Source organism: Lissotriton helveticus, chromosome 4_1, assembly GCF_964261635.1.
Source record: "Lissotriton helveticus chromosome 4_1, aLisHel1.1, whole genome shotgun sequence".
NCBI lineage: Eukaryota > Metazoa > Chordata > Amphibia > Caudata > Salamandridae > Lissotriton > Lissotriton helveticus.
Genome location: NC_136063.1, coordinates 1,619,598,449 through 1,619,622,047, shown reverse-complemented (window position 1 = coordinate 1,619,622,047; position 23,599 = coordinate 1,619,598,449). Strand labels below are relative to the sequence as shown.

Genomic DNA, 23,599 nt, shown 5'->3' with positions numbered 1-23,599 from the left:
CGCGTCAATGGGAAGTCGAAGATCCTCTGGCCCTTAAAGCCTGGACACAATCTATGCTGAACTGGGCTAAGGCTAAAGCTGTCTATTTGTTAAGGGAGGGCATGCTTGGACTACGCAAATACCCCATTTCCACTGCCTGGAATACAATCCTGACAACGCTACAAGTGGCAATAACCCTGTATGGCCCCTCAGACATTCCTAATAACAACTAATCTAGTTTGCACATGGGTCATAGCACGCCCTGGAAACAAGGTGGTTTGGAACACTTATCATCATATATCATGCACACTGACCCAGCTTGTAGTGGTATGATGCCAAAGCTGAACACATCTAATTCTATCAATCTCGCATTATTGTAGCAGGCATTGATCGCCCCCTATATTTTAGCTTACCCTGCTCTCCCTTCTTTTTCTTTATGATTTGTTGTTAAAAGTGTTATTGTTTTATATATAAAAGTTTGGTCTCCATCCCTGATGTTACGACAGGGTCAATAGGAGTTATTAGAAAGATGCATGTGGAACAAATTTGTATGTGACAACAGCACCTGTAATTTGATTATTTGCTGCAATAGCAACAGGCCACGATCGATAAGTATTATGTTGTATTGGATATGTCACTATGTTGCACAGACTTGGATGGAACACCCATTATCTGGTATATTTTTTGGTATGCTACTCTCTACAGTTTGATATCTGAAAATGTTAACTGGTCCGGCAAATATTATGTATGGTTGTATGGCATATCACATATGTCGAAATTCAATAAACAGATTTTTTTTTTTATGGATACGCAGGGCTTTTCTGGTGAAGTACAGCACATTCCATACATAACAAATATGCCCATAGAGGTGGCAGGATTTGTGAACACAGGAGGATCTCCTTTATTCTACAAACTCACCGTTAAATTTATTAGGAAGGGATATCATGTCTAAATTAAACATGACAATAAGGTTTGCCTCTGATGGGTCCATGACGTGAAATATCAGGTCAAGCGAAATGTGGGATATATCTGCCTAGAACACCAGAGAAAAAATGTGGTTGGAAGGGCAGATCCAGTGCATTATAAGTTACTAGCAGGTGCAGTACTTAATGTTCTGAAGACTGAGGAAATACTTTTAGGGAGATGGATGGAATTGCCACCTAGACTAATTTTCCAGAGGCAAGTTAGTAGTGACGAACTGGGACAGGTGAATACCCTTTACCTTGAGTGCATGGAAATAACCAGTAGCTGGGTCGCCCTGGTGACATCAGATAATGATGGAAAAATTTGGATGGTCCTGATTTTTCTTATGCCTCGTCTGAGACCACAAGACATTTCTGACTGAGAACTCTTTTCAGACAATCCCACCAGGACTGAGATAGTTTACACACACACCACACCCTTGTGAGAGTGTGTTTACCATGCACAGACCACAATACCAGTTGTGCCAACCCCCTCCCATGACACTGAAGTGCTTCTTGCAGTGGTCCCGCCTTGTGTCAGTTCCAGGTGAGGTTGGACTGATACTATCTGCCGAACCATTTAAGATAAAGTTGAAGCCAGGTTCACAATTGCCCTGTGTATAACAGTAGCCACGGTCCAAAGAAGCAAAAGAAGGTATTAGAGGGACAATACAAAGACTAAAGGAAAGGGAGTCCTGTATTCCTGTTCATCCCCTTGTAACACTGCAATTTATCCTGTAAAAAATGTACAGGTAATACTAAGAGGATGGTTCAGGATTTTCACGCGCTTAATGCCATATTATTAGTAAAATATTCCCATCGTTCCAGACCCATCTGTGATATTGACTAATATACCATGTGACAGCAAATGGTTTTCTGTGGTGGATCTAAAGAATGCTTTTTTCAGCATACCTTTCCATCCTGATAGTCGCTATTTGACGGCCTTCAGTTTTGATGGTGAACAATTTGTTTATTCTAGAGTCCCACAAGGCTTTTATGAGGCTCCATCTGTGTTTAATAGACTGTTCAGAGATGATTTGTTAAATTTCCAGTCAGACTGTACAGTCTTGCAATATGTAAAGGAATTTCTAATATGTAGTAAAACAGAATTTGAATGTGATTTGGACACTGTCAATCTCTTAATGGTTCTTCCTACTAAAGGATACAAAATGGACAGGAAATATTACAGTTTCTGCAACAGGAAGTGCTGTATTTGGGCCAAGTGTTGTCTGCAGAAGGCAAAAAGATGGCAGTTTCTAGAATACAAACTATACGTGATCAGCTGCAGCCCAAGACAGTAAAAGACATGTAAATATTTCTAAGCCTTTGAAATTTTGTATGTCAGTGGGTATTTGATTATTCTACCATCATACAACCACTATTATATATAATGAGGCAAGCTAAAACTGACAACACAGGCATACAGTGGACTGATGACAGTGTAAGTGCATTTCAGACATTTATTTATTCATTTGAAAAGTGTTATATAGCGCTAGCTAGACCCGGAGGTATCAGAGCGCTTTACATGAGGATCCACAGGTTACAGGTTAAAAAAGTTCCATTAGTTACAGTTGCAGTTACAAGTATAGGCTGAGGAGAAAAAACATGAGATTACACGATAAAGGAAGTTATTAGAGCGTAGTCTAAACCAAGACTTGCGTCATATGGGGAAAGGAAGGAAGGGGGGAGAAGGAAAAACAGGGAAGAGGAATGCAGATAGTGTCAGGAAGGCCAGGGGGGGAAAGTACTACAGGGGGAGTAAAACATTGAAATCAAACCAAGAGGCAGACAGATAAAAAACCGTGAAGAACTGTGAAAAACAATGTCCAATACCGGCTGGGTAGGCGACGGCCGAGGGGGTGAGCCATAGTCAGACTCCTCTATAGCTGCTTGGGACAGCTCCACCGGGCATCGGCCAAGAGTACCTGGGCTCCACGATAAGGACAAACAGTTTCTGATCAAAGCATTCAAAACAATCAAAGAGAAAGACAGATAAAGCTGTGTAGAACCGTGAGAACAAGGGTCCGATGTTCGGCTGGGTAGGTGTCGGTCAAGGGGGTAAACCAGAAACCTCTATAGCTGCATAGGACAGTTCCACTGGGCAAAGACCAAGAGTTGTCAGGTTCTGTGATGAGTACAGATAGATTCAGTTTCTGCCCAGGTTTACTGAAGTGAGGCTGTTGTGGGGGAGGCTTCTACTGGCAGCCATCTTAGGGTCAGGCATCAAGTAATTCTCTTCATCTTCAAACGGCAGTGGTCTAAACCCTTTGTGGTAGACAAGGACTTTGGAACCCCTCCGGAACCGCCACACCTTTTCCAAGGGACTCAATTGGAAGCCTACTGTGTTGTAGCTGCAATGGGGAAAGGCGGCCACCATTTAAGATCAGGCGGGGCGCCTCCGGTTTACTTCTCCACTGATCCATTAAACCTCTTGTGGGACCCCTGCAACGTCTCTCTGTGGTGTCTGGGAACCGAGGGGGAGGCCAAGGTGTCGGTCGCCGCCCCCACTGCTGTCCTACAGGCGCCTGGCCGATACCAGACAGTGTTGCCCCGGGCTCTCATCCGTCTGCCTCCTACTTTCCCTGCTGCCAACCATCCCCTCGGTTGACGGGCTGTCGGGGATACATTATACCAGCGGCTTGGTTTGACCTCCAGGCCGCATTCTCGCAGATCGGTCCAGCTCGCTGAACTCCTCACGCCGCCAAGTTGGAGTCAGGCAGGGTGTTTTCGATCCCTCCCCAAGTCGCCCTCAGGCCTTTATTGCTGCCGTCAACGAGACCGCCAGGCTCCGGGATGCATCTGACAGCTGAAACCGGCGTTCCGGAGCGGCCAGGCCCCCTGGGTCCGCTAATGAGAAATCAGCGCAGCGGAGCCTCGCAAGTAAGCTACCGCCCGTGCGCCAGCTTGCCCCACTCCCATTAAAAGACATTAAAAGAAGCCATTGTCTCAGCACCAGTGCTAGTAAATCCAGACTATACAAAAAGAAATTCTGTTTTCCTCTACCACAGAGGATGCCATGATATCAGTCCTTACTCAAAAATACCCGATGGGTCACACACTCGTCGTCTATTTAGTAATGAAAGGTCACTTTCCTTGTGAGCAAGCACTTGCAGCAGAAGCTTTTGCTGTAGAAAAGAGCAGTACAATTACGGCAGGATGCCCAGTAACACTGTAAGTTGAGCACTCTCCATCTGCTGTGCCGCAGAAAATTTAGAGTACACTGGCCACTCAAAAAGCAACAGGTTATGAAGTAATACTGTCAAACCCTTCTATCTGCAGTCAACCTTGCAACTTTTTTTGTGAATCCATTATAGCCCACTGATCATATCTGTAGTGTAACATTGGAGGAGGACAATCACCTGGCCCATGAGGACCCCTTGTCTGATGGCCGACAATTGTTTATTGATGGCTCCTCATGGATAGATCAGAAGACAGGCAAAAGGCATTCAGGTGCAGCTGTTGGTGAGGCTATTGGTACAACTACTGAGTAAAGTTTACACACATTGCACCTCTTACCCTTGCCATCACAAGACTCAGACCAAGTGGCTGAATTAAAAGCATTGACTATGGCTCTACAAGCTTGTCAGGGCCAGCCAGTAACTATATACACGGAGTCAGGATATGTAACTTCCACAGTTCACTCAGAGCTAAAGAGAGGGGAACGACAAGGATTTCTAAAATCTGATGGGACACCAGTAGTGCACCAACATCTGTTAGCTGACCTTATTGCTGCATTGCACATACCATGTCAAGTAGCAGTGGTTAAGTGCCAGGCACATACAAAAAGTACTGATTTGGTGTCTAAGGGAAATGAAGCTGGTGATACAGCAGGGAAGGAAGATAGTTTATATTGTATTGTATTGTAATTGCATTTATATAGCACTTACTACCCCTGACGAGGCGTCAAAGCGCTTTTTGGCGAGTAGCGTGCTACTCCGGGACACATAGAGGATTAGTTTTGAATTAGTATAGTGAAACATGCAAGTACATTTTAAGTGGTAGATAGGTTAGTCAGTTATTTGGATTTGGAATGAAAGCAGAAGGATAGAGGAGGAAAATAGGTTTGTATTCATATAGCTCTTGTTACACCTGATGAGGTGTTGAAGCACGCTACTCCGGAAGCCCATTAAGGATTAGTGGTGAAATAATATGGTGAAATATGAAAGTAATTTCAGTGGTGGATATTAGTCAGTTATTTGGAGTGAGAAGGATAGCGGAGGGATAAAAGTGGAAGAAAGGTTTGCATTCATATAGCACTTGTTACCTCTGATGGGTGCTGAAGCGCTTTTCTGGTGAGTAGCACACCACTCCGGAACCCATAAAGGATTAGTGTTGAAAATTAGTATAGTAAAATTGAAGTAATTTGAGTAGTGGATATGTTATTCAGTTATTTGGGTAGAGAAGGGTAGGTGTCGGAATAGAAGAGGGAAAGAGGTTTGTATTTATAAAGCACTTGCTACCCCTGATGGGGTTTTGAAACGCAAGTAGCACGCTACTCTGGAACCCATAAGTATTAGTGTTGAATTAGTATGGTGAAACATGAAATTAATTTTTGTGGTGGATATGTTATTTGGATTGAGGAGGGTTGGGGAGGGGTAGAAATGGGAAAAGGTTTGCATTTATATAGCACTTGTAACCCTGATGGGGTGTTGAGATGCTTTATTGACGAGTAGCACGCTACTCTGGAACCCATAAAGGATTAGTGGTGAATTAGTATAGTTGAATATGGAATTTGAGAAGTGAACATGTTTGTCTGTTAATTTTGGTTGAAAATGATAGTGGAGTGGATATGCAACTAAAAGAAGCAGTAGGCACACTTTAGATGCAGGTGATGAAGTTGAGATTTAAAACAATGAGAATGTTTCTACAGAGGCATAATTAGACATTCAAAATGCAGCATCACAACATGAGAAAGATCTCTGGGAATGAAGAGGGGAGTGACTGAATTTCCAGATCTCCTTTATAGATCAGCAACTTCAGTTAAAGGTATAATGCCCCAGTGCCTACTTATAAAAGCCCTTCTATAACTTAATTTACCAACACACAATTCTAAAAGAGTAATGATGAATGAATTAAATAAAAGCTTGGTTATTAATAATCTAGGACCATTAGTTGATGTATTCCTAGCTTCATGTCATGTGTGTTATCAGTACTCTAATAAGAGATCACCAAAAAATGCCTTCGTCCTCCATTCCAAGAGCGATAGGTCCTTTCAGAGAGTTACACATAGACTTTGTGGATATGATACAAAAATGTAACGGATATAGGTACTTGTTAGTAGTAGTGTGTTCGTTTTCACGATGGATTAAAGCGGGTCCCTGCTTCAGGTGTGATGCTGACCAGGCAGCCAAATTGCTGGTGAGAGAAGTCATACTGAGGTGGGGGGTTCCAGCTCCAATAAGCAGCAATAATTTGTGGTATAAAAATATGTATAATATAGGTACCAATACACAAAATGATAGTTGTTATGTATGTTCTCTTAGTCCCCATGCCATAGAAACACCACCTTGAGTGTATCCTAAAGTGCCTGTTAATATAACAAACTGTTTATTGCATCTTTTCTTGAGTAAGATAATAGCACAGTTACAGCCAATTCATGTTAGTTCTGTGACTGCAAGAGTTAATACAACTCGATTTGCTATGGTTTACATGTAGGGCCACATCTTTATGGAATGGCACAAAAAACAAATAGTCCTTTGAGATTTGGTGATATAAAAGGATCATGTCAGCAAGTATGGGATGAAAACATACAGAGATATACATGGACTGGAACTAAAAGTCATCCTAAGGTTGCTGTGAAACTAATGAGATTTACTATTTGCTTTCAGGGAAATTGGATTGTTAATTGGGACAGAAACTCAATTGTAGCTCAGCTATATACAATGCCGATAAGCAGTGTGGTACCTTCAGCCTTATGGATTCTTTCTGGCAGTGTGGCTCTCAAATATACACTCAACTACCCACCGACTGGAGTGGAATCTGTTGATGGGTGACTCTACATACCCCGTCTATGGTAATACCGGCAAAAGAAATAAAAGGTTTTCATTTGCATTCTATGAGTAAAGCATCAACTATGCTGCATCATCACAGAAAAAAAGGATGCTGAGTACTTTGGAACTTCAGTGTGGCAGGATGTGCCCAAAGAGTATAAGTTGTTCAATGACGCCCAAACCTTTTTTGGCAGTCTGTTACCCATGTTTCAAGGAAAGCAACAGCTCGCTGGGTCCAAATTACCCAGTGGGAATTGATGAAAAACATTAATGCGACTGAAGGTGGCTTTAATTTAATTAAAGAGGAACTGCCTTCAATCAGACTTATGGTAATGGAGCATCGTTATATTTTGGACTTGATGACAGCAAGCAAAGGAGGGGTATGTAAAAAGATTAGTTCTGTATGTTGCACTTTTATACCAGCAATTGATGTAGATGAAGGGAACCAGACTCAGGCCATTTTGACAGCATAATTTGCACACACAGATGAAGAAGGAGGGGGTGCTCCAGATGAGTGCTTCACTGGCTGATTTGACTGGGTGCTTTCCTGGAATTTGGGGTTGTTTAAGGTCTTGTTGCCTCTAATAGTTCTGTTACTATTGATGTGCCTAGTATTTCAGATTAATTTAGTATGTTGCAGGAGGGTTACAGCTAAAGTGGAGGTATGTTTCCTATAATAGGAAATAAAGCAATGGAAAATACAGAGCTGGAAGAAATGTAAGAGGGTAGTGAAGAAGTAGTCAAAGAATCAACTAGGGAGGGGAATGAAAGGAATCAAAATCCAAATTTAGTTTTAGGCCTTAATCATTCCGTTCATTATTCTGTTTTACCTGTCTCTCACCCAGAAACTGTGAAGCATTATAATTGTGTAAAGAAGGAAATTTTGTATGAGGCTGTTTAAGTGTATGGTTAAAATGCATGTATAAGTTGCACAGTTATCTGGTAATGATCTACCGCCTACTTTGGAAAAAAGGTTTAAATGTGGTCTAACTTTTAAGTGTTTCTCCTCCTATTGTGTGTTTCTGGGGACTTTCTTGACTTGAATATGTTGCAGGAAATTCAGCGCAGCACAGGATGTTCCAAACATAGATCTGTATGGGTAGCGTGACTACTAGAGTCACGAAAACAGGAAAGCTGCACTTTGAGGAAATGTGTGCAGACTGGGTGTGACAGAATGGAAAAGCAGGACGTTTTTTCAATTGCTAATATTGTATTGAAGTTATGGCTGTTTGCCAAAAATATTATTATAAGAATGGACTTGCAGCATGTGTAATTTGGGATTGACTTGTGCTTCTCTTCTGGTGCGGTCACTCTCCTAGCTGTCTTAGTCTGTGCATATGCAATAAACCTGCTTTTCCTTCCTTTGTTGCAGATGTGATGATTAAAGGATTTTGCCACTTAAAGGATTTGTTCCCGGCCAGAGTGAAATAAAGTTTAAAGCGCCTTCGTATTTATGCAAGCCTTACAGTCAGGGCCTGATGCTTATTTTATGTTTTTTTACAATTTTAAAACTGTCAAAAAACCAGCTAATGCTTGCTTGATTCTTTTTTTCCTCACTCACCCAAAGTTTTTGAACACTGGCCAACTTCTATGAAGGTGTGCTGTTAAGTTAGTGCCTAACCTTGGGAATTTCCTGTTTTTTTAGGTTTTGTGATGCAGGCAGCATTACAACCATGTCAACATTACCTCCTTTTGAGCTTTATTTGTTTCAGTGAATTGTTCTAAATCTACCCTCATTGATAGGGGGGGGGGTTGATCAAGATGTGCAAATATTTGTCATTGCTCCTTTTCCTTCATTTAATTGTATCATGGTCTGTTGACATAGTGTAAAAAGTAGTTTACTTATGCAGGGTGTTGTTTTGACAAGCAGGGGATAAAGGTTTATCGAGGAAGGGACACACAAGCACATTGGGAAGATCTAAAAAGGTAAACGAACTCCAAATTTCTCCAAACAAGGGCTTGTCGCATACCTGCTGATCACACACCATGCTGTATTCATGATGCACCCAGGAAGATAGGTATCCCAAAGTAAGTAAAGTGATTAACTGACTGACAAGTCTCATTTGAGAAAAGACAGTACTTTTGTTGCCTCCAAAAACAATGTAATATACTCACTGCAGGTACACGTGGTTTGGCTTTCGTAAATTGTGTCTTCCACTCATCTGACAATAAAATTCTTTGATTCATTTTTCTGATTTAATTGTCCTTTTTCTGCAAAACATAACGACCAAACTGTTGTAACAGGTCTCATGGATGTGTTTAAAGGTGATAATCTGTTAGGGACTTCATTCATTCCTACAGTAAAAATAGCAGTCAGCACACATTGTTTGTGGAATTGCTGATGCATGTCCGATAACAGGGTAAAGAATTTAGGTCAGCAATCAGCAATCAAGAAAAACTCCTGACAGTAAAGGTCTAGATCAGTGCTTTCAAAACGTTTTAGGACCGCAACCCAATTTTTAGAACAACAATTGTTCACGACCCACCTAACTTTAAAAGACATTACGTGGGACCATTTTTTAATGTAACTAAAGCATTGTGTGGTTGCTCATTGTCACCTACATTACTTATTGAAATGGCCACTAAATTTGCAAAGACAGACTTTTACTGATCTGATACCTCTATATAGCACACACATGATAATGTGTGAAAATCGGGTTTCTGTGAATATTTATCATGTGTGCATAACCAAGCAAAGTGTCTTGATTTATTTTGATCCCATTGAATCTCTGTTTCCAGCAGGAAGCAGAGAATATCTCGCTTATAGAAGACCTTAGAGAGAAGAAGGACCGCTTCCGGAGAGCTGAGAGGGCCTGTACTGTCCCTAGGGCTAGATGAGTTGCGACAAGGACAGGTTGGAGCCAATTGCAGGGAGGTCCCCCAAGTCTATCCACATCAGTGTCTTCTCCTTGGTTGCAAAGCACACAGGATGCAGAGGAGTCCTCAATGTAAACACTGTGTGAGTCCCTATTGTTGGAATCCCAAACCATCTGGGTGATTTCACAGCACTGGTGAGATCATTTTTCACTGCATAAGGGGTCGGACCTGTTTTCGTTATTGGCACGCAGCCTTTGACACAAGACCCAGGGAAAGGGCGTGTGGAGCATAGCCAGCGGTTCAGGTGGATTCTAAGTCAGTGAGCATGTAACCTGGTTTTTCAGAGAGTCGTGCTTATATCCTGGCGCAAGAGGTGCACATGTAAACAAACGTTCAACTCTATCATTTTTGTCATTCTGTTATTCTCCCAGACTTTGAAACTAAAATGGGAGTTCAATAGACTTACTGACTTGGAAGGAGGCACTATCCCCCACATGCATCATTGTGTCTTTTTGCATTTCTTAATTTGCGAAAAATAAGGAATCGCAAATTAAGAAATGCAAAATGATATGCATCAATATTTTCGGTATTCTTTTGGGATTCGGTAAAAATCGCAATTTTTACCGAATCCCAAAGAAATACCGATTTCTTAACTTAATTTTCGCAATTCCCATTGATTCCTATGGGCCAAAAGGCCCATAGGAGTCAATGGAAATTGCGAGTGGCACTTAAAAAATTTCATGGGTGCAGGGGGGGGGTCCAAAGGACCCCCCCATGCACCCCTGAAATGTATTTTTCGCATCATGTTGCACACACACATGTCCTAAGGACATGTGTGTCCGTAACATGAATGTTGAAAAAAAACCATTTTACACATTTTACACACTTTTTCCAAATTTACCGAGTGGTTCAACCACTCGGTAAATTTGGCACCCTATTTGCGAATTTTCACTTTTTAAAAAAATGATGCATTGCTTTTAAGAAATCGCACATCTGCGACTTCTTAAAAGCACCCGCAATTTTAGAATTCGCACACATGTTACGAATTCTAAAATTGCTTCATGCATCCCAAAAAGCACTTTTGCATTCGCAAACGGCCGATTTTAAGGAATCGCACCTTTTGCGAATACAAAAATGCTTGATGCATGTGGGGGTATGAATCTTCATGGATGATACAGCTTTGCCCCTGCCCCTGAAAAATAATACATTGCGTATCAGACCAGTACATTAGACCACTCTTTTTCAACCTAGTACTAAATCTCTGAGTAGGTAGTAATCACATGTATAAGAAAACCAGAGTAACAACATCTTCCTTCGTCCTTTTGTTTCAACCTCGTGTCATTATTACTGTCTAGGCGCATTCTGGTCTTAGAAGTACCAATATTTTCTCAAGACATTTTTTTCGGAGGTCAAACATAATTTTAGTTTTGCTACTTTTCATCCACTTTCAAGCATGCTAACTTCAACCATGATAAAAGAAGATTTGTACTTTGTCAAGTTCTGCCACTGATGCTGTTTAATGATTCAAACTTGGTGCATATACCTCCCAGAAGTGTGGCCCCTTTCAGGGTTGTGCCATTGCTGTGGCCGACAGGCATTCTGATGTTAGAAGTTCCACTATGACAACGCATCTTTTTTCTGTAGGCAAATATAGTTTAACTCTCATTACGATGTATCGACTTTCAAGCATAACTTCTAATTTGCTTTGCATTTTACTTTGTCAGGTAGATGCTTGAGACAGTATTCCTGCCTTTGTAAGAGGTGCACTGTTTCTGCTCATGTCACCAAATCCCACACTATTTGGCGTGACTTTACACATTTTACAGCATCTCCATCTTGCGCCGCGTGTTGTCATATGTAGTACTGCCCCCTCCCTTTTTTCTGATGTACATGCGCACAGCATCCTGCTTCCCCATGGGCTATGTTGGCACTGTGTAGCTACCTGTATGATTTAGTCCTAACTATAATTATAATTTGTGTGCCAGGTTCATACACCTCTTCACCTACTGTACGGCTAGGTTCTGTGCCCAAAGACGCAACGAGCACAAGGCACACTAAACTGAGGTGAGCGAGATCCTGTGGAAACAAGACAGGTTCACAGAGGCTGGCTCCCAAACCCGCTGTCAACCTCTCCCCACCTTAATACCAAATAGTCATTGAAAAATGGGGCTAGCCAATAAGGGAAAAGAGAATGGGATGGGAAGAGAGAGAAGGAGCTTCAGTTGAGAGCGACCAAGCTTCTGCCAGTCCTGCATGCACCTGGAGCACCCCTTCAATCTTCTACGCCGCTTCATCTATACCTGTTTAGTTCAATGTTGTTGACCCAGCTGTATATGTAAAGGAAGAGAATTAGTGGTGTGCACTTTTATCCAACGTGCATACGACCTCCTCCCTTACATTAACATTTCCTTTTTCTCACACTTAACCGTCTATGTATTTGGGAATCTTAATTTATGTTGAAATTGCACACTTAGGTTGTTATGTTATGCGTATTTGTAGAGCGCATCAAATCACCCGTGAGGGTATCCAGGCGCTGAGTAGGGCACGCATGAGGGGATAAATGGAGATCATGCCTGTTTCATCTGGAAGATCCATGTCTTGAGGTTCCTTCAGAAGTCCATGTGGGAGGGGGAGGGTCTGAGGCGTTTCGGGATATTGTTCAAGGTCTGGAATGTGAGGTATGAAAAGAAGCATCCTCCGCTTCTGATCTTCTTGATGCGAGGGAGGTGTACTCTTGCCTGGGATGCAGATCGAAGGTGTCTGGCGGGTTGGTAGAAGTTGAGACGGTGGTTGAGGTAAGCTGGACCGGTGCTGTGGAGAGCTTTGTAGGTGTGGGTGAGTAGCTTAAACTTACATCTTTCCAGTACTGTGAGCCAGTGGAGATTGTTTAGGTGTGAAGAGATGTGGTTATTTTGCGGGATGTAGAGAATGTGTTTGGTGGCAGCCTTCTGGGTGGTTTGAAGCTGGCATAGGACATGGGCTGGGATTCTGATATAGAGGGCGTTTCTGTTATCAAGTCTACTTGTGGTATGAGCCTGAGTGACCGTTCGTCTAGTGTTCAATGGGATCCAATTGAAAATATTGCATAGCATTAGCAGGATGTGGACGCATGATGAGGAGACAACGTTGATCTGTTTGCTCATGGAGAGGTTGGTGTCCAGTATGATCCTGAGGTTCTTGGAATGGTCTGCAGGGTTGGCGGAGGCCCAAGTTCTGAGACCACCAAGAGGCTTCCCAGGGGGAGTGGTTGTTGAAGATTAGGACTTACTTTTTGTCTGTGTTGAGATGGAGGCAGTTGTAGTTCAACCAAGCAGCGACGTTGCTCATGCAGTTGGTGAAGTTTTCTTTGGCGTTGCTGGATGAGTCCGTAAGGGAGAGATGACCTGTGTGTCATCAGCATAGCATACTATGTTGAAGGCGTGGGCTCTGACGATGTACAAGAGGAGCGACATGTAGACATTAATTAGTATTGGGCTGAGCGACAATCCTTGAAGGAACAGCTGATGAGTTTCTTAGGTTCTGAGGTGTAGGGGAGAGTCTAAATCGTTGAGTTCTGTCTGTGAGGAACAAGGATATTCACTTGAGAGCCAGTCTGCAGATCCCAAGGGCTGAAACTTTCTGATGAGTGACTTTTAGGAGACCGTACCAAAAACTGCAGAGAGGTTGAGGAGGATGAGTGGGGCCTTTTCTTGGTTCGGCGATGCTTCTGAAGTCATTGGTGGCCGCAATGAAGGCTGTCTCTGTGCTGCAGTTGAAGAGAAAGCCTGATTGAGAGCTGTCTAGGAGTTGAAGGAGTTCTGGGTGGTCTGCAAGTTGGGAATTGATGGCTTTCTCCTTGACTATAGCTTCAAAAAGCAGGAGCGAGATGGGTCTGTAAAACCCCTAGAAAAACGATACAGAAAATCATTAGGTCGCTACTCATTCATATGTCTATGTTTTATTGCACCGTACAAGACATAATAGCTGTGTCTCGCTTCAGAGGTTCATACACACATGAATATTGGCCTTTTGGGAAACTTCCTTTAGGTTGCTAGATTTCTTTCCAAGCATGAATCATACAAATCAAACATGTTTAACTTTTTATACAGTTTGTGGTACAGCCTTCGCATACAGGTTTTAAGAGCTTGAAAAGGTATATAATCTTTACTCTTGTCTTTCCTTCTTTTTTCTGGGTCTACTCCTGTGCGAGAGAGCACTGCATCCTGGATTCTGGTTTCCTGACAGTATTATGCCCACTGATTGCTGAATGCACACTATTGTACTAGTCATGGAGTGGTTCCTGCTTGTTGGTGTCTTTTTTTCATTTAATTCATATTGAAGTAGAAGCAAGAAGTCTGGAAGCTGCTACATGATGCAGGATGCTGAGAAAATGCAACTGAGACATGCCAGTGCGGATTCCTTCAGATAAGTGAAAAAATAACAACCGGTGAGCCATGGCTTGAGAGCAACTTCTATGGCCAGCCATGCCCAAAATGGCTGCCATTCGCACAAGATTTGAAAGCCTCACAGGAACATGGTCGATATTCCTTGGGGCAGCCACCATGAGGCAGAATGCTCTGCTTATTCAGTTCCAGTTCTTCAGGCAGTTCTGCCTCTTGTTCTTTCCAGCAGTTCACCATGGGCGTCTCTCTTCCAACACTAGTTTGTGGCCCTCACAATGCGTGTCCCTGTGTTCAATGTTTGGGGTCCTTCACTTCCCTCTTTACTGTTTGCAGCCCTCATGTTGGGTGTCCCTGGGCACTCTCAACAAATAGGAGCACCTCTCTGGTCATTCACGTATGACACCAAAATGCTTTTCACATGTAATCACAAGAAATACAACGCTCTGAAACCACCCCCCCAACTGCGTATAATGTGCTACCCATCCAATAATGAGCCTGTGATTTTGACGTATCAGGACATGAAAGTACCAGATTCAGGAGGTGAGGTAACCCTCTTCCTGAAGCATCAGAAAGACTTCTTGGACGGAAGGAATGTTCTTTAAGAAAGTTGTTTAAATTTCAAAGAACACAGGGGCCTCGAGAGTGTGGCGCCAACTATGTGTGGGGCGTACTCAACTCACAGGTCCGGACCTAGACAGGGAGGAATATGCGGCTCTCTGGTTGAAACACTCCTTTTATATCGGAGGGGATAGACCCGGACGGCTAATGGGAAACAAAATGAGGGCCCAGCGGCAATAAATAGGAGTTCACTAAGAGGTTACCATACTCGCCGCCATTCTTCCCAAGCCCACAGGCCACGCCCACGGCCCTGAGGCCACGCCCCCTCCTGAACCAATTATATAAGTCGCGCTGAATCACGAAGCCCGCACTAAGAGGTTACCATACTCCTGAGGCGGAAGCCGGGAGCACGCTCGCATTTTTTAAAATTATTTTGTTCAAAATCTAAATTGTTTTACCTGTTCTTCACTTCCCCCTGGGCCCTCTCCCGCCCTTAATCACTGCAGAATCGCCGCGCAGCCGATATAAACGCTGCCGCGGCTCTGAGATTCTCGCCGCCATTCTTCCCAAGCCCACAGGCCACGCCCCCTCCTGAACCAATTATATAAGTCGCGCTGAATCACGAAGCCCGCACTAAGAGGTTACCATACTCCTGAGGCGGAAGCCAGGAGCACGCTCGCATTTTTTTAAATTATTTTGTTCAAAATCTAATTGTTTTACCTGTTCTTCACTTCCCCCTGGGCACTCTCCCGCCCTTAATCACTGCAGAATCGCCGCGCAGCCGATATAATCGCTGCCGCGGCTCTGAGATTTTCGCCGCCATTCTTCCCAAGCCCACAGGCCACGCCCCCTCCTGAACCAATTATATAAGTCGCGCTGAATCACGAAGCCCGCACTAAGAGGTTACCATACTCCTGAGGCGGAAGCCGGGAGCACGCTCGCATTTTTAAAAATTATTTTGTTCAAAATCTAATTGTTTTACCTGTTCTTCACTTCCCCCTGGGCACTCTCCCGCCCTTAATCACTGTAGAATCGCCGCACAGCCGATATAAACGCTGCCGCGGATCTGAGATTTTCGCCGCCATTCTTCCCAAGCCCACAGGCCACGCCCACGGCGGTGACGCCACGCCCCCTCCTGAACCAATTATATAAGTCGCGCTGAATCACGAAGCCCGCACTAAGAGGTTACCATACTCCTGAGGCGGTAGCCGGGAGCACGCTCGCATTTAAAAAAATTATTTTGTTCAAAATCTAATTGTTTTACCTGTTCTTCACTTCCCCCTGGGCACTCTCCCGCCCTTAATCACTGCAGAATCGCCGTGCAGCCGATATAAACGCTGCCGCGGCTCTGAGATGTTCGCCGCCATTCTTCCCAAGCCCACAGGCCACGCCCACAGCCGTGAGGCCACGCCCCCTCCTGAACCAATTATATAAGTCGCGCTGAATCACGAAGCCCGCACTAAGAGGTTACCATACTCCTGAGGCGGAAGCCGGGAGCACGCTCGCATTTTTAAATATTATTTTGTTCAAAATCTAATTGTTTTACCTGTTCTTCACTTCCCCCTGGGCACTCTCCCGCCCTTAATCACTGCAGAATCTCCGCGCAGCCGATATAAACGCTGCCGCGGCTCTGAGATTTTCGCCGCCATTCTTCCCAAGCCCACAGGCCACGCCCACGGCCGTGAGGCCACGCCTCCTCCTGAACCAAATATATAAGTCGCGCTGAATCACGAAGCCCGCACTAAGAGGTTACCATACTCCTGAGGCGGAAGCCGGGAGCACGCTCGCATTTTTTAAAATTATTTTGTTCAAAATCTAATTGTTTTACCTGTTCTTCACTTCCCCCTGGACACACTACCGCCCTTAATCACTGCAGAATCGCCGCGCAGCCGATATAAACGCTGCCGCGGCTCTGAGATTGTCGCCGCCATTCTTCCCAAGCCCACAGGCCACGCCCACGGCCGTGAAGCCACGCCCCCTCCTGAACCAATTATATAAGTCGCGCTGAATCACGAAGCCCGCACTAAGAGGTTACCATACTCCTGAGGCGGAAGCCAGGAGCACGCTCGCATTTTTAAAAATTATTTTGTTCAAAATCCAAGGGCCCGATGTAGGTGGCCATTACCGGTCGGTAACGGCCGAATTCGCCCGTTACCGACCGGTAAATGGGTCATTGAGATGTAGGGGACCTTTTTTACAGAATCTGTAAATTTACCGAATCGGTAAATTTACCGATTCTGTAAAATACCGAATCGGTAATTTTACCGATTCGGTAAATCTCACATGTAGGTGGCACTGCAAACAGTGCCACAGGCCTTTAGGAGTCAGTATTTTACCACCCAATCCAATTGGGTGGTGAAATACCGAATCCAGGTGTGCATGCACATCTGTGCATGCACACCTGTGCCATGTGACACACAGACATGCCCTTAGGGCATGTATGTGTGCCACATGGCACACATGCCTGTAATTGGGGTGCCAGAGGGTGTCAAAGTGACACCCCCTGCACCCTTGCAAAATTCGGTATTTACCGATGTGGTAAATACCGATTCGGTAATGCCCATTGATTCCTATGGGCTTCAATGCCCATAGGAATCAATGGGCATTACCGATTCGGTATTTGCCGAATCTGTAAATACCGATTCCTTCCGATTCGGTAATTAATCACCTACATCTGCCCTCCTCTTTTTTACCACTTCTTAAATACCAATTCGGTATGAATCGGTATTTAAGATGTGGTAAAAAAGATTTACCTACATCGGGCCCTAATTGTTTTACCTGTTCTTCACTTCCCCCTGGGCACTCTCCCGCCCTTAATCACTGCAGAATCGCCGCGCAGCCGATATAAACGCTGCCGCGGCTCTGAGATTTTTGCCGCCATTCTTCCCAAGCCCACAGGCCACGCCCCCTCCTGAACCAATTATATAAGTCGCGCTGAATCACGAAGCCCGCACTAAGAGGTTACCATACTCATGAGGCGCAAGCCGGGAGCACGCTCGCATTTTTTGAAATTATTTTGTTCAAAATCTAATTGTTTTACCTGTTCTTCACTTCCCCCTGGGCACTCTCCCGCCCTTAATCACTGCAGAATCGCCGCGCAGCCGATATAAACGCTGCCGCGGCTCTGAGATTTTTGCCGCCATTCTTCCCAAGCCCACAGGTCACGCCCACGGCCGTGAGGCCACGCCCCCTCCTGAACCAATTATATAAGTCGCGCTGAATCACGAAGCCCGCACTAAGAGGTTACCATACTCCTGAGGCAGAAGCCGGGAGCACGCTCGCATTTAAAAAAATTATTTTGTTCAAAATCTAATTGTTTTACCTGTTCTTCACTTCCCCCTGGACACTCTCCCGCCCTTCATCACTGCAGAATCGCCGCGCAGCTGATATAAATGCTGCCGCGGCTCTGAGATTTTCGCCACCATTCTTCCCAAGCCCACAGGCCACGCCCACGGCCGTGAGGCCACGCACCCTCCCCTCACATAAAAACAATGTGCCTTCCCCGGACGCGCAGCGGACGCGTGCAACGGGCGCGCCGCCGCGCGCCAAAGGCAAGCCCGTCTGCGCCCATCCACGCCAGGCCATGCCCAGGGGCCAGCCAAGCCGGCTATCCCATTTCATGGATTGACACTTCCATCCGGGTGTTATATCTGAACACCCGCTCCCTGGTAAAACACCAGGCCGACATCTTTATTCTTCTCTCTACCGAGAAGCCAGACGTACTCCTGCTCACCGAAACCTGGCTGACTGCAGATTCTCTTCCTGACATCCTGGCGGCCCTCCCCCCAGACTACTACATTCTCCATGCCGACCGTTCTGAAAATCGCACCGGGGGTGGGGTGGCAGCCATAATATCAAAACGCCTCAATTTCCTTTCCACATCTTCCCTCACCCTCCCAGAAGTAGACAACCTTATCATCAGCCTAAAAACGGACGTAGGAGCATTAACACTCCTCCTCCTCTATGGGCCCCCTCACTTTATGCCATCTTTCGCGGTCACCTTGATCGAGAAGCTGACCGACCAACTTACTTCTTACCCCAGACTAGCTCTGTTTGGCGACCTTAATTACTGGTTCAACGACGCGAACGCCGGGCCACACGCCACAGAGCTCTTTGAGGCCCCCACCAACCTCAACATGATCCAACAAATCTCCTCGCCTACTCATATCAAGGGCCACATCCTGGACCAGATCTGGACCCAAAATTTAACACTCCCTTCCATCTGTCTCCCCCTGCGTCTGGTCAGACCACCACCTAGTCGAAACCACCCTCACTGTCACTGGCAGAACCTCCGCCCTTCTGATGGCTGGCGGCCTCTCACGCAAATGGAGCTCTCACGACTCCCAAGGTTTCCTCGCGACCTTATCCGACACCCAGACAGCCATCAACCCGCCAACCAATATCTACATGTTGGAAAGCGACATTGGCACCTGGCTAAAACCGGCCAGCGACCAATTTGCTCCCCTTACCAAATTCCCCCCGACTAGAAACCACAACTCCCACAGATGGTTCTCTGACGACCTCAAGAAACACAAACTGAAGGTGCGCCAGCTGGAACGGACATGGAGACGCAATTACTCCAAACCAGACAGACTGCAATACACTTCAGCCCGCAGAGATTACAAAAACGCAATCTCTTCAGCCAAATCAGTTCACTTCTCAAACAGAATCTCGTCCGCGGACAACAAATCTAAGGAAGTTTTTAAAATCATGAATGAACTCACCTCAGACGACAGAACTCTTCCAGGTCAGACCCCCACCCAAGGAACCTGCGATGCTCTCAATCTTTTTTTCATTGAGAAAATCATCAAAATCAAGGACTCCATCCCACCCCCCTCCCTCAGACTCCCGCCCCTGACACTCTTCTGAACAAAAGGTAGGAGAAGTGCACAGCTCCAGTTTCCTAGTGAAATCTGTTAATAAAGTTCAACCAATTAGTCAAGTATGGAGGGCGCTGCCCGGGTGGCGTCTCTTGTCCTGGATGTCTATTTCGAAACAATTAACATGTGAACCCAACAAAAATTGGAAGCATCCCCTGGCGCTCCCACTCAGTGTTGCTGGAGTAACTCAAACCAGCTGAATGTCGATAATAAATTTATGAAAGTCTTTTTTTAAAATATAGTCTTATTTTATAAATAAGACTATATTTTGAAAAAAGACTTTCATAAATTTATTATCGACATTCCGCTGGTTTGAGTTACTCCAGCAACACTGAGTGGGAGCGCCAGGGGATGCTTCCAATTTTTGTTGGGTTCACATGTTAACTCTTCTGAACAACTCATTGATCTTTACCGATTTCCCTACCCTTAACCCCACTTCATTAGCGGAGCTCGCGACCCGGGTAAAATCAGGCTCTCGAACGACTGTTCCCCCCCTCGGTCCTACTGAACGTCTGTCACAATCTACCCAACTTCATTTTACCTCTGCTGAATGGTTCCCTCAGCACGGGTATCGTCCCCAGCACCTTCAAAGAGGCCATCTTAGTGCCTCTCCTGAAGAAACCTGCCGCGGACCCGGCAGAACTCTCCAACTACCGCCCCATTTCGCTCCTGCCATACTTCTCCAAACTAATGGAGGCCCACGTCGAGACCTCATGCTACCTGGAGCCTAACCAAGCCGGCTTCAGGCCAGCCCACTCCACCGAGGCCGTCATTCTAGCAGTCCTCGACACGTTGAGGAGGAATGCTGACACAGGGATCCCCCAGGCCCTCGTACTCCTGGATCTATCGGCCGCGTTCGACACGGTTGACCACAACATCCTTCTTCACCGTGTCGAACAGGCTGGTATTCAGGGCCCTGCCCTCAGATGGATCCAGTCCTTTCTGACTGGCAGAACACAAGCCGTCCGCTTGGGCCCCTACACAGCGCCCAAAACCCCCACGACCTGTGGAGTCCCTCAGGGCTCCTCCCTGTCACCCCTACTATTCATCCTCTAACTTCGGCCCCTGATCCACTCGCTCCAAAACTGGGACATCACAGTGTATAACTACGCTGACGATCTGCAGATCATCTTTCCACTTAACTCCCCGAACGCTGTGGACAACTTCCATTCCGTCATGTTACACATCCAGGAGTGGATGAACTGCAATCAACTGAAATTAAACCCTGGAAAAACCGAGCTTCTTCTCCCTGGATCCAGCCCCTCTTACTGGGGCGCTCAGTTCTGGCCCATCAAACTAGGCCTCCCCCCGACCCTTGCGAAATCAGTAAAGAGTCTCAGTGTGACCATCGATGCCGAACTCTCCCTCAGATCTCAAGTTGGCACCGTGATTTCATCATGCACGTTCCAACTACGAAAAATCCGCAAAGTCAGTCACTTACTACCACCAGCCGCTCTGATCCAGGTAATCATCTCTTTGGTACTATCCCGCCTGGACTTCTCCAATTCCCTCTATCACGGAATCCCTAAATCACTACTCCACCGCCTCCAGGTCGTGCAGAACCAAGCAGCCCGTCTTATCTACAATACCCCCAAATGGCAATCGGCCAAACCCCTGCTGCAGAAGTTGCACTGGCTGCCTATAGAACAAAGGGCGGCCTTCAAGCTGGGCTGCCTCACGTTCAAATCCCTCCACTGCACCAGCCCCGCTTTCCTGTCTTCACTCGTCAACCCATACCGCCCAACTCGCAATCTCCGCTCAGCTCATCTCAACACGCTCGCTGTGCCCAAAACCAGAACTAACAAATTCGGTGGCCGTCGGTTTGCCCTCCTGGCCCCGAAATTCTGGAATCCTCTTCCCCTGACCCTCAAATCCAGTAGCTCCCTCCTTCACTTCAGGAAGCTGCTCAAAACCTTCCTCTTCACCCCACCCTGCTAATCCCGCATCTTCCAGCCTCTGTCCCACCTCTGTCCTACAGCGCCAGGAAACCCATGGTGTCAGCGCGCTTTAGAAATACCACTTAACATAACATAACATAACACTCTCTACGGTCACAGGGGGAGGGACACTGGTAGAGGATAAATCCATGGCAGCGGAATTTCAGGACTTTTATGCGGACCTTTACTCGGGACAAGATCTACCCCCACAAGACATCGTATCATATCTGCAAGAGGCACACACGTCCAGCCTCACACCAGCACAGGCGGCCTCACTGGACTCTCCCATTAAACTAGAAGTGGTAATTTTGGCAATCTCTCGGTTGAAGCTCCTAAACTCCCTGGGTCCGGATGGATACTTGGGAGGTTTTTATAAAAACCTTCTGCCACATCCTGGCTCCCATACTGACTAGTTTGTTCTACTCGTTCTCGGGTCCTGGCACCATCCCCCCTCCATGTTTAAGGCAGCCCTAGTAGTCATCCCTAAAACAGGGAAGTACTTAGTTCTGCATCAGCAATATAGTTCTATATAATAAATAAAATAACACCAAAACAAATTAAATCCAATCAGTCGAACAAGAGTTAGGAAGGTCTCTGGAGCTTATTATATCCCTGTAGCTCAAACAGAAAGCCAGCCAACTAGCCCTTGGAGTCACTCTGGTAGTCCTGGGTTCAAGAGGCAATGCAGGCCTGAAGTAGCAAATCTGTCATTTGAGGTACAAGGCAGGCCTCAAGCAGTAGGCCAGTCCTCTGGGGGTCCACATCAGTCCTTATAAATAAATAAATACTGAAGTCTTCCTCAGGTCCATGAGTGTACTGAAGAAGGGTTCTGAGGGTCCATTATTTATACCCGGTGACAGTCTTTGAAGTGGGGACATCTTCTGGGCTACTCCGACATCTAGGTCTGGAAAGTTCCTTCCTTTCCCTGCCAACGTTCCAAGAAGTCTAGGTTGACAAAACACTAGTGTTAGGTTTCTTTGTGCGTGTACTGGAGGCTGGCCTATGAAATGTAAGTGGGGCAGGGACCAGCTCCGCCTCAGCCATCCTGGCAGGATGCTCCATCCTTTCATCTAGCCTGTCAACACCTAGTGCCTGGGGGGAATACACAAAGTCCAACAGCTACGCTATTCACAGTTATGTGGCCGAGGGCCTTTGCAGCACACCCCAAATGGTTAGGACAAAAAAATACCAACTGTCTAAAAATGACATTTTCACAATTGTGACTCAAAACCCGACTTTACCAATAAAGATGATGTAAATTTAAACCTCATTTGAGTCCAAATATGACATCTCTACATGTTCCCAATCAAAAGTTAGCATGTAATAAATGTAATAAGTTAACCCACAATTAGCCTATGAGAGAGGTAGGACCTACAGTAGAGAAAAACGAATTTTGTAGCTTTCCCACTACCAGGACATGTAAAAGTTAAAAACAAATGTCCTACTTTTTAAATACAATACCCACCTGCCCTGTGGGTTGTTTAGGGCCTACCTTCGGGGTGAATTATATGTATTAAAAAGAAAGGTTTAGGCATGCCAAAAGTTTATTTGGTCAGGTCAAATTTGCAGTTTAAATCTGGAATAGATGCTGCAATGGCATGTCTGAGACATGTTTTATAGTGCTATTGTAGTGGCAAAACGAGCACTACAGGCATCATTTTAACATTTAATTTACAGGTCCTAGGGAATATGTAATACCATATACTAGGGACCTATAGCTAAATTCAATGTGCCAATCAGGTTTAGGCCAATTTTAACATGTTTTAGGGTTGGCAGTGGTAAAGTGTGCAGGGTCCTAGTGGAAACAAATACAAATTCAGAAAACAGGAAGGATGAAAGCAAAAGGTTTGGGGGAAGACCACACCAAGGATGTTAGGTATAACAATCTTCATTTGTGTAAGCGGAGGAGGTGTGGGCACCCAGAAAGGATGAGATGATATTGGTGGCATCAGTAGTTGAGGCTGAGGTTGCTGTAGTAGTTTCCTCCAGAATGTGTTTATCATTTGTTGGAACATGGTCATGAATGCTACATGAATTTGCATCATAGGAGGGCCTATTTATTTTGGGCTGGTTTGGATAAGGCTACTTAGGCAG

At 45.3% G+C, this 23,599-nt stretch overlaps 1 protein-coding gene across 7 annotated transcripts in view; it reads right to left on the bottom strand.

Annotated features, from left to right (window-relative positions):
* LOC144827620 (uncharacterized) overlaps positions 1–23,599 on the bottom strand; it is a 455,727-nt gene that overhangs the window by 385,522 nt on the left and 46,606 nt on the right. For 6 of the 7 annotated variants that reach the window (XM_078685862.1, XM_078685869.1, XM_078685867.1 and 3 more), the window contains exon 2: positions 9,047–9,142. The exons of the other annotated variant lie outside the window; for it this stretch is intronic. In XM_078685862.1, the coding sequence (XP_078541988.1) occupies positions 9,047–9,118 (72 nt within the window). In that variant the 5' untranslated portion in view covers positions 9,119–9,142. The remainder of the gene's footprint in view (positions 1–9,046; positions 9,143–23,599) is intronic. 7 annotated transcript variants of the gene reach the window in all.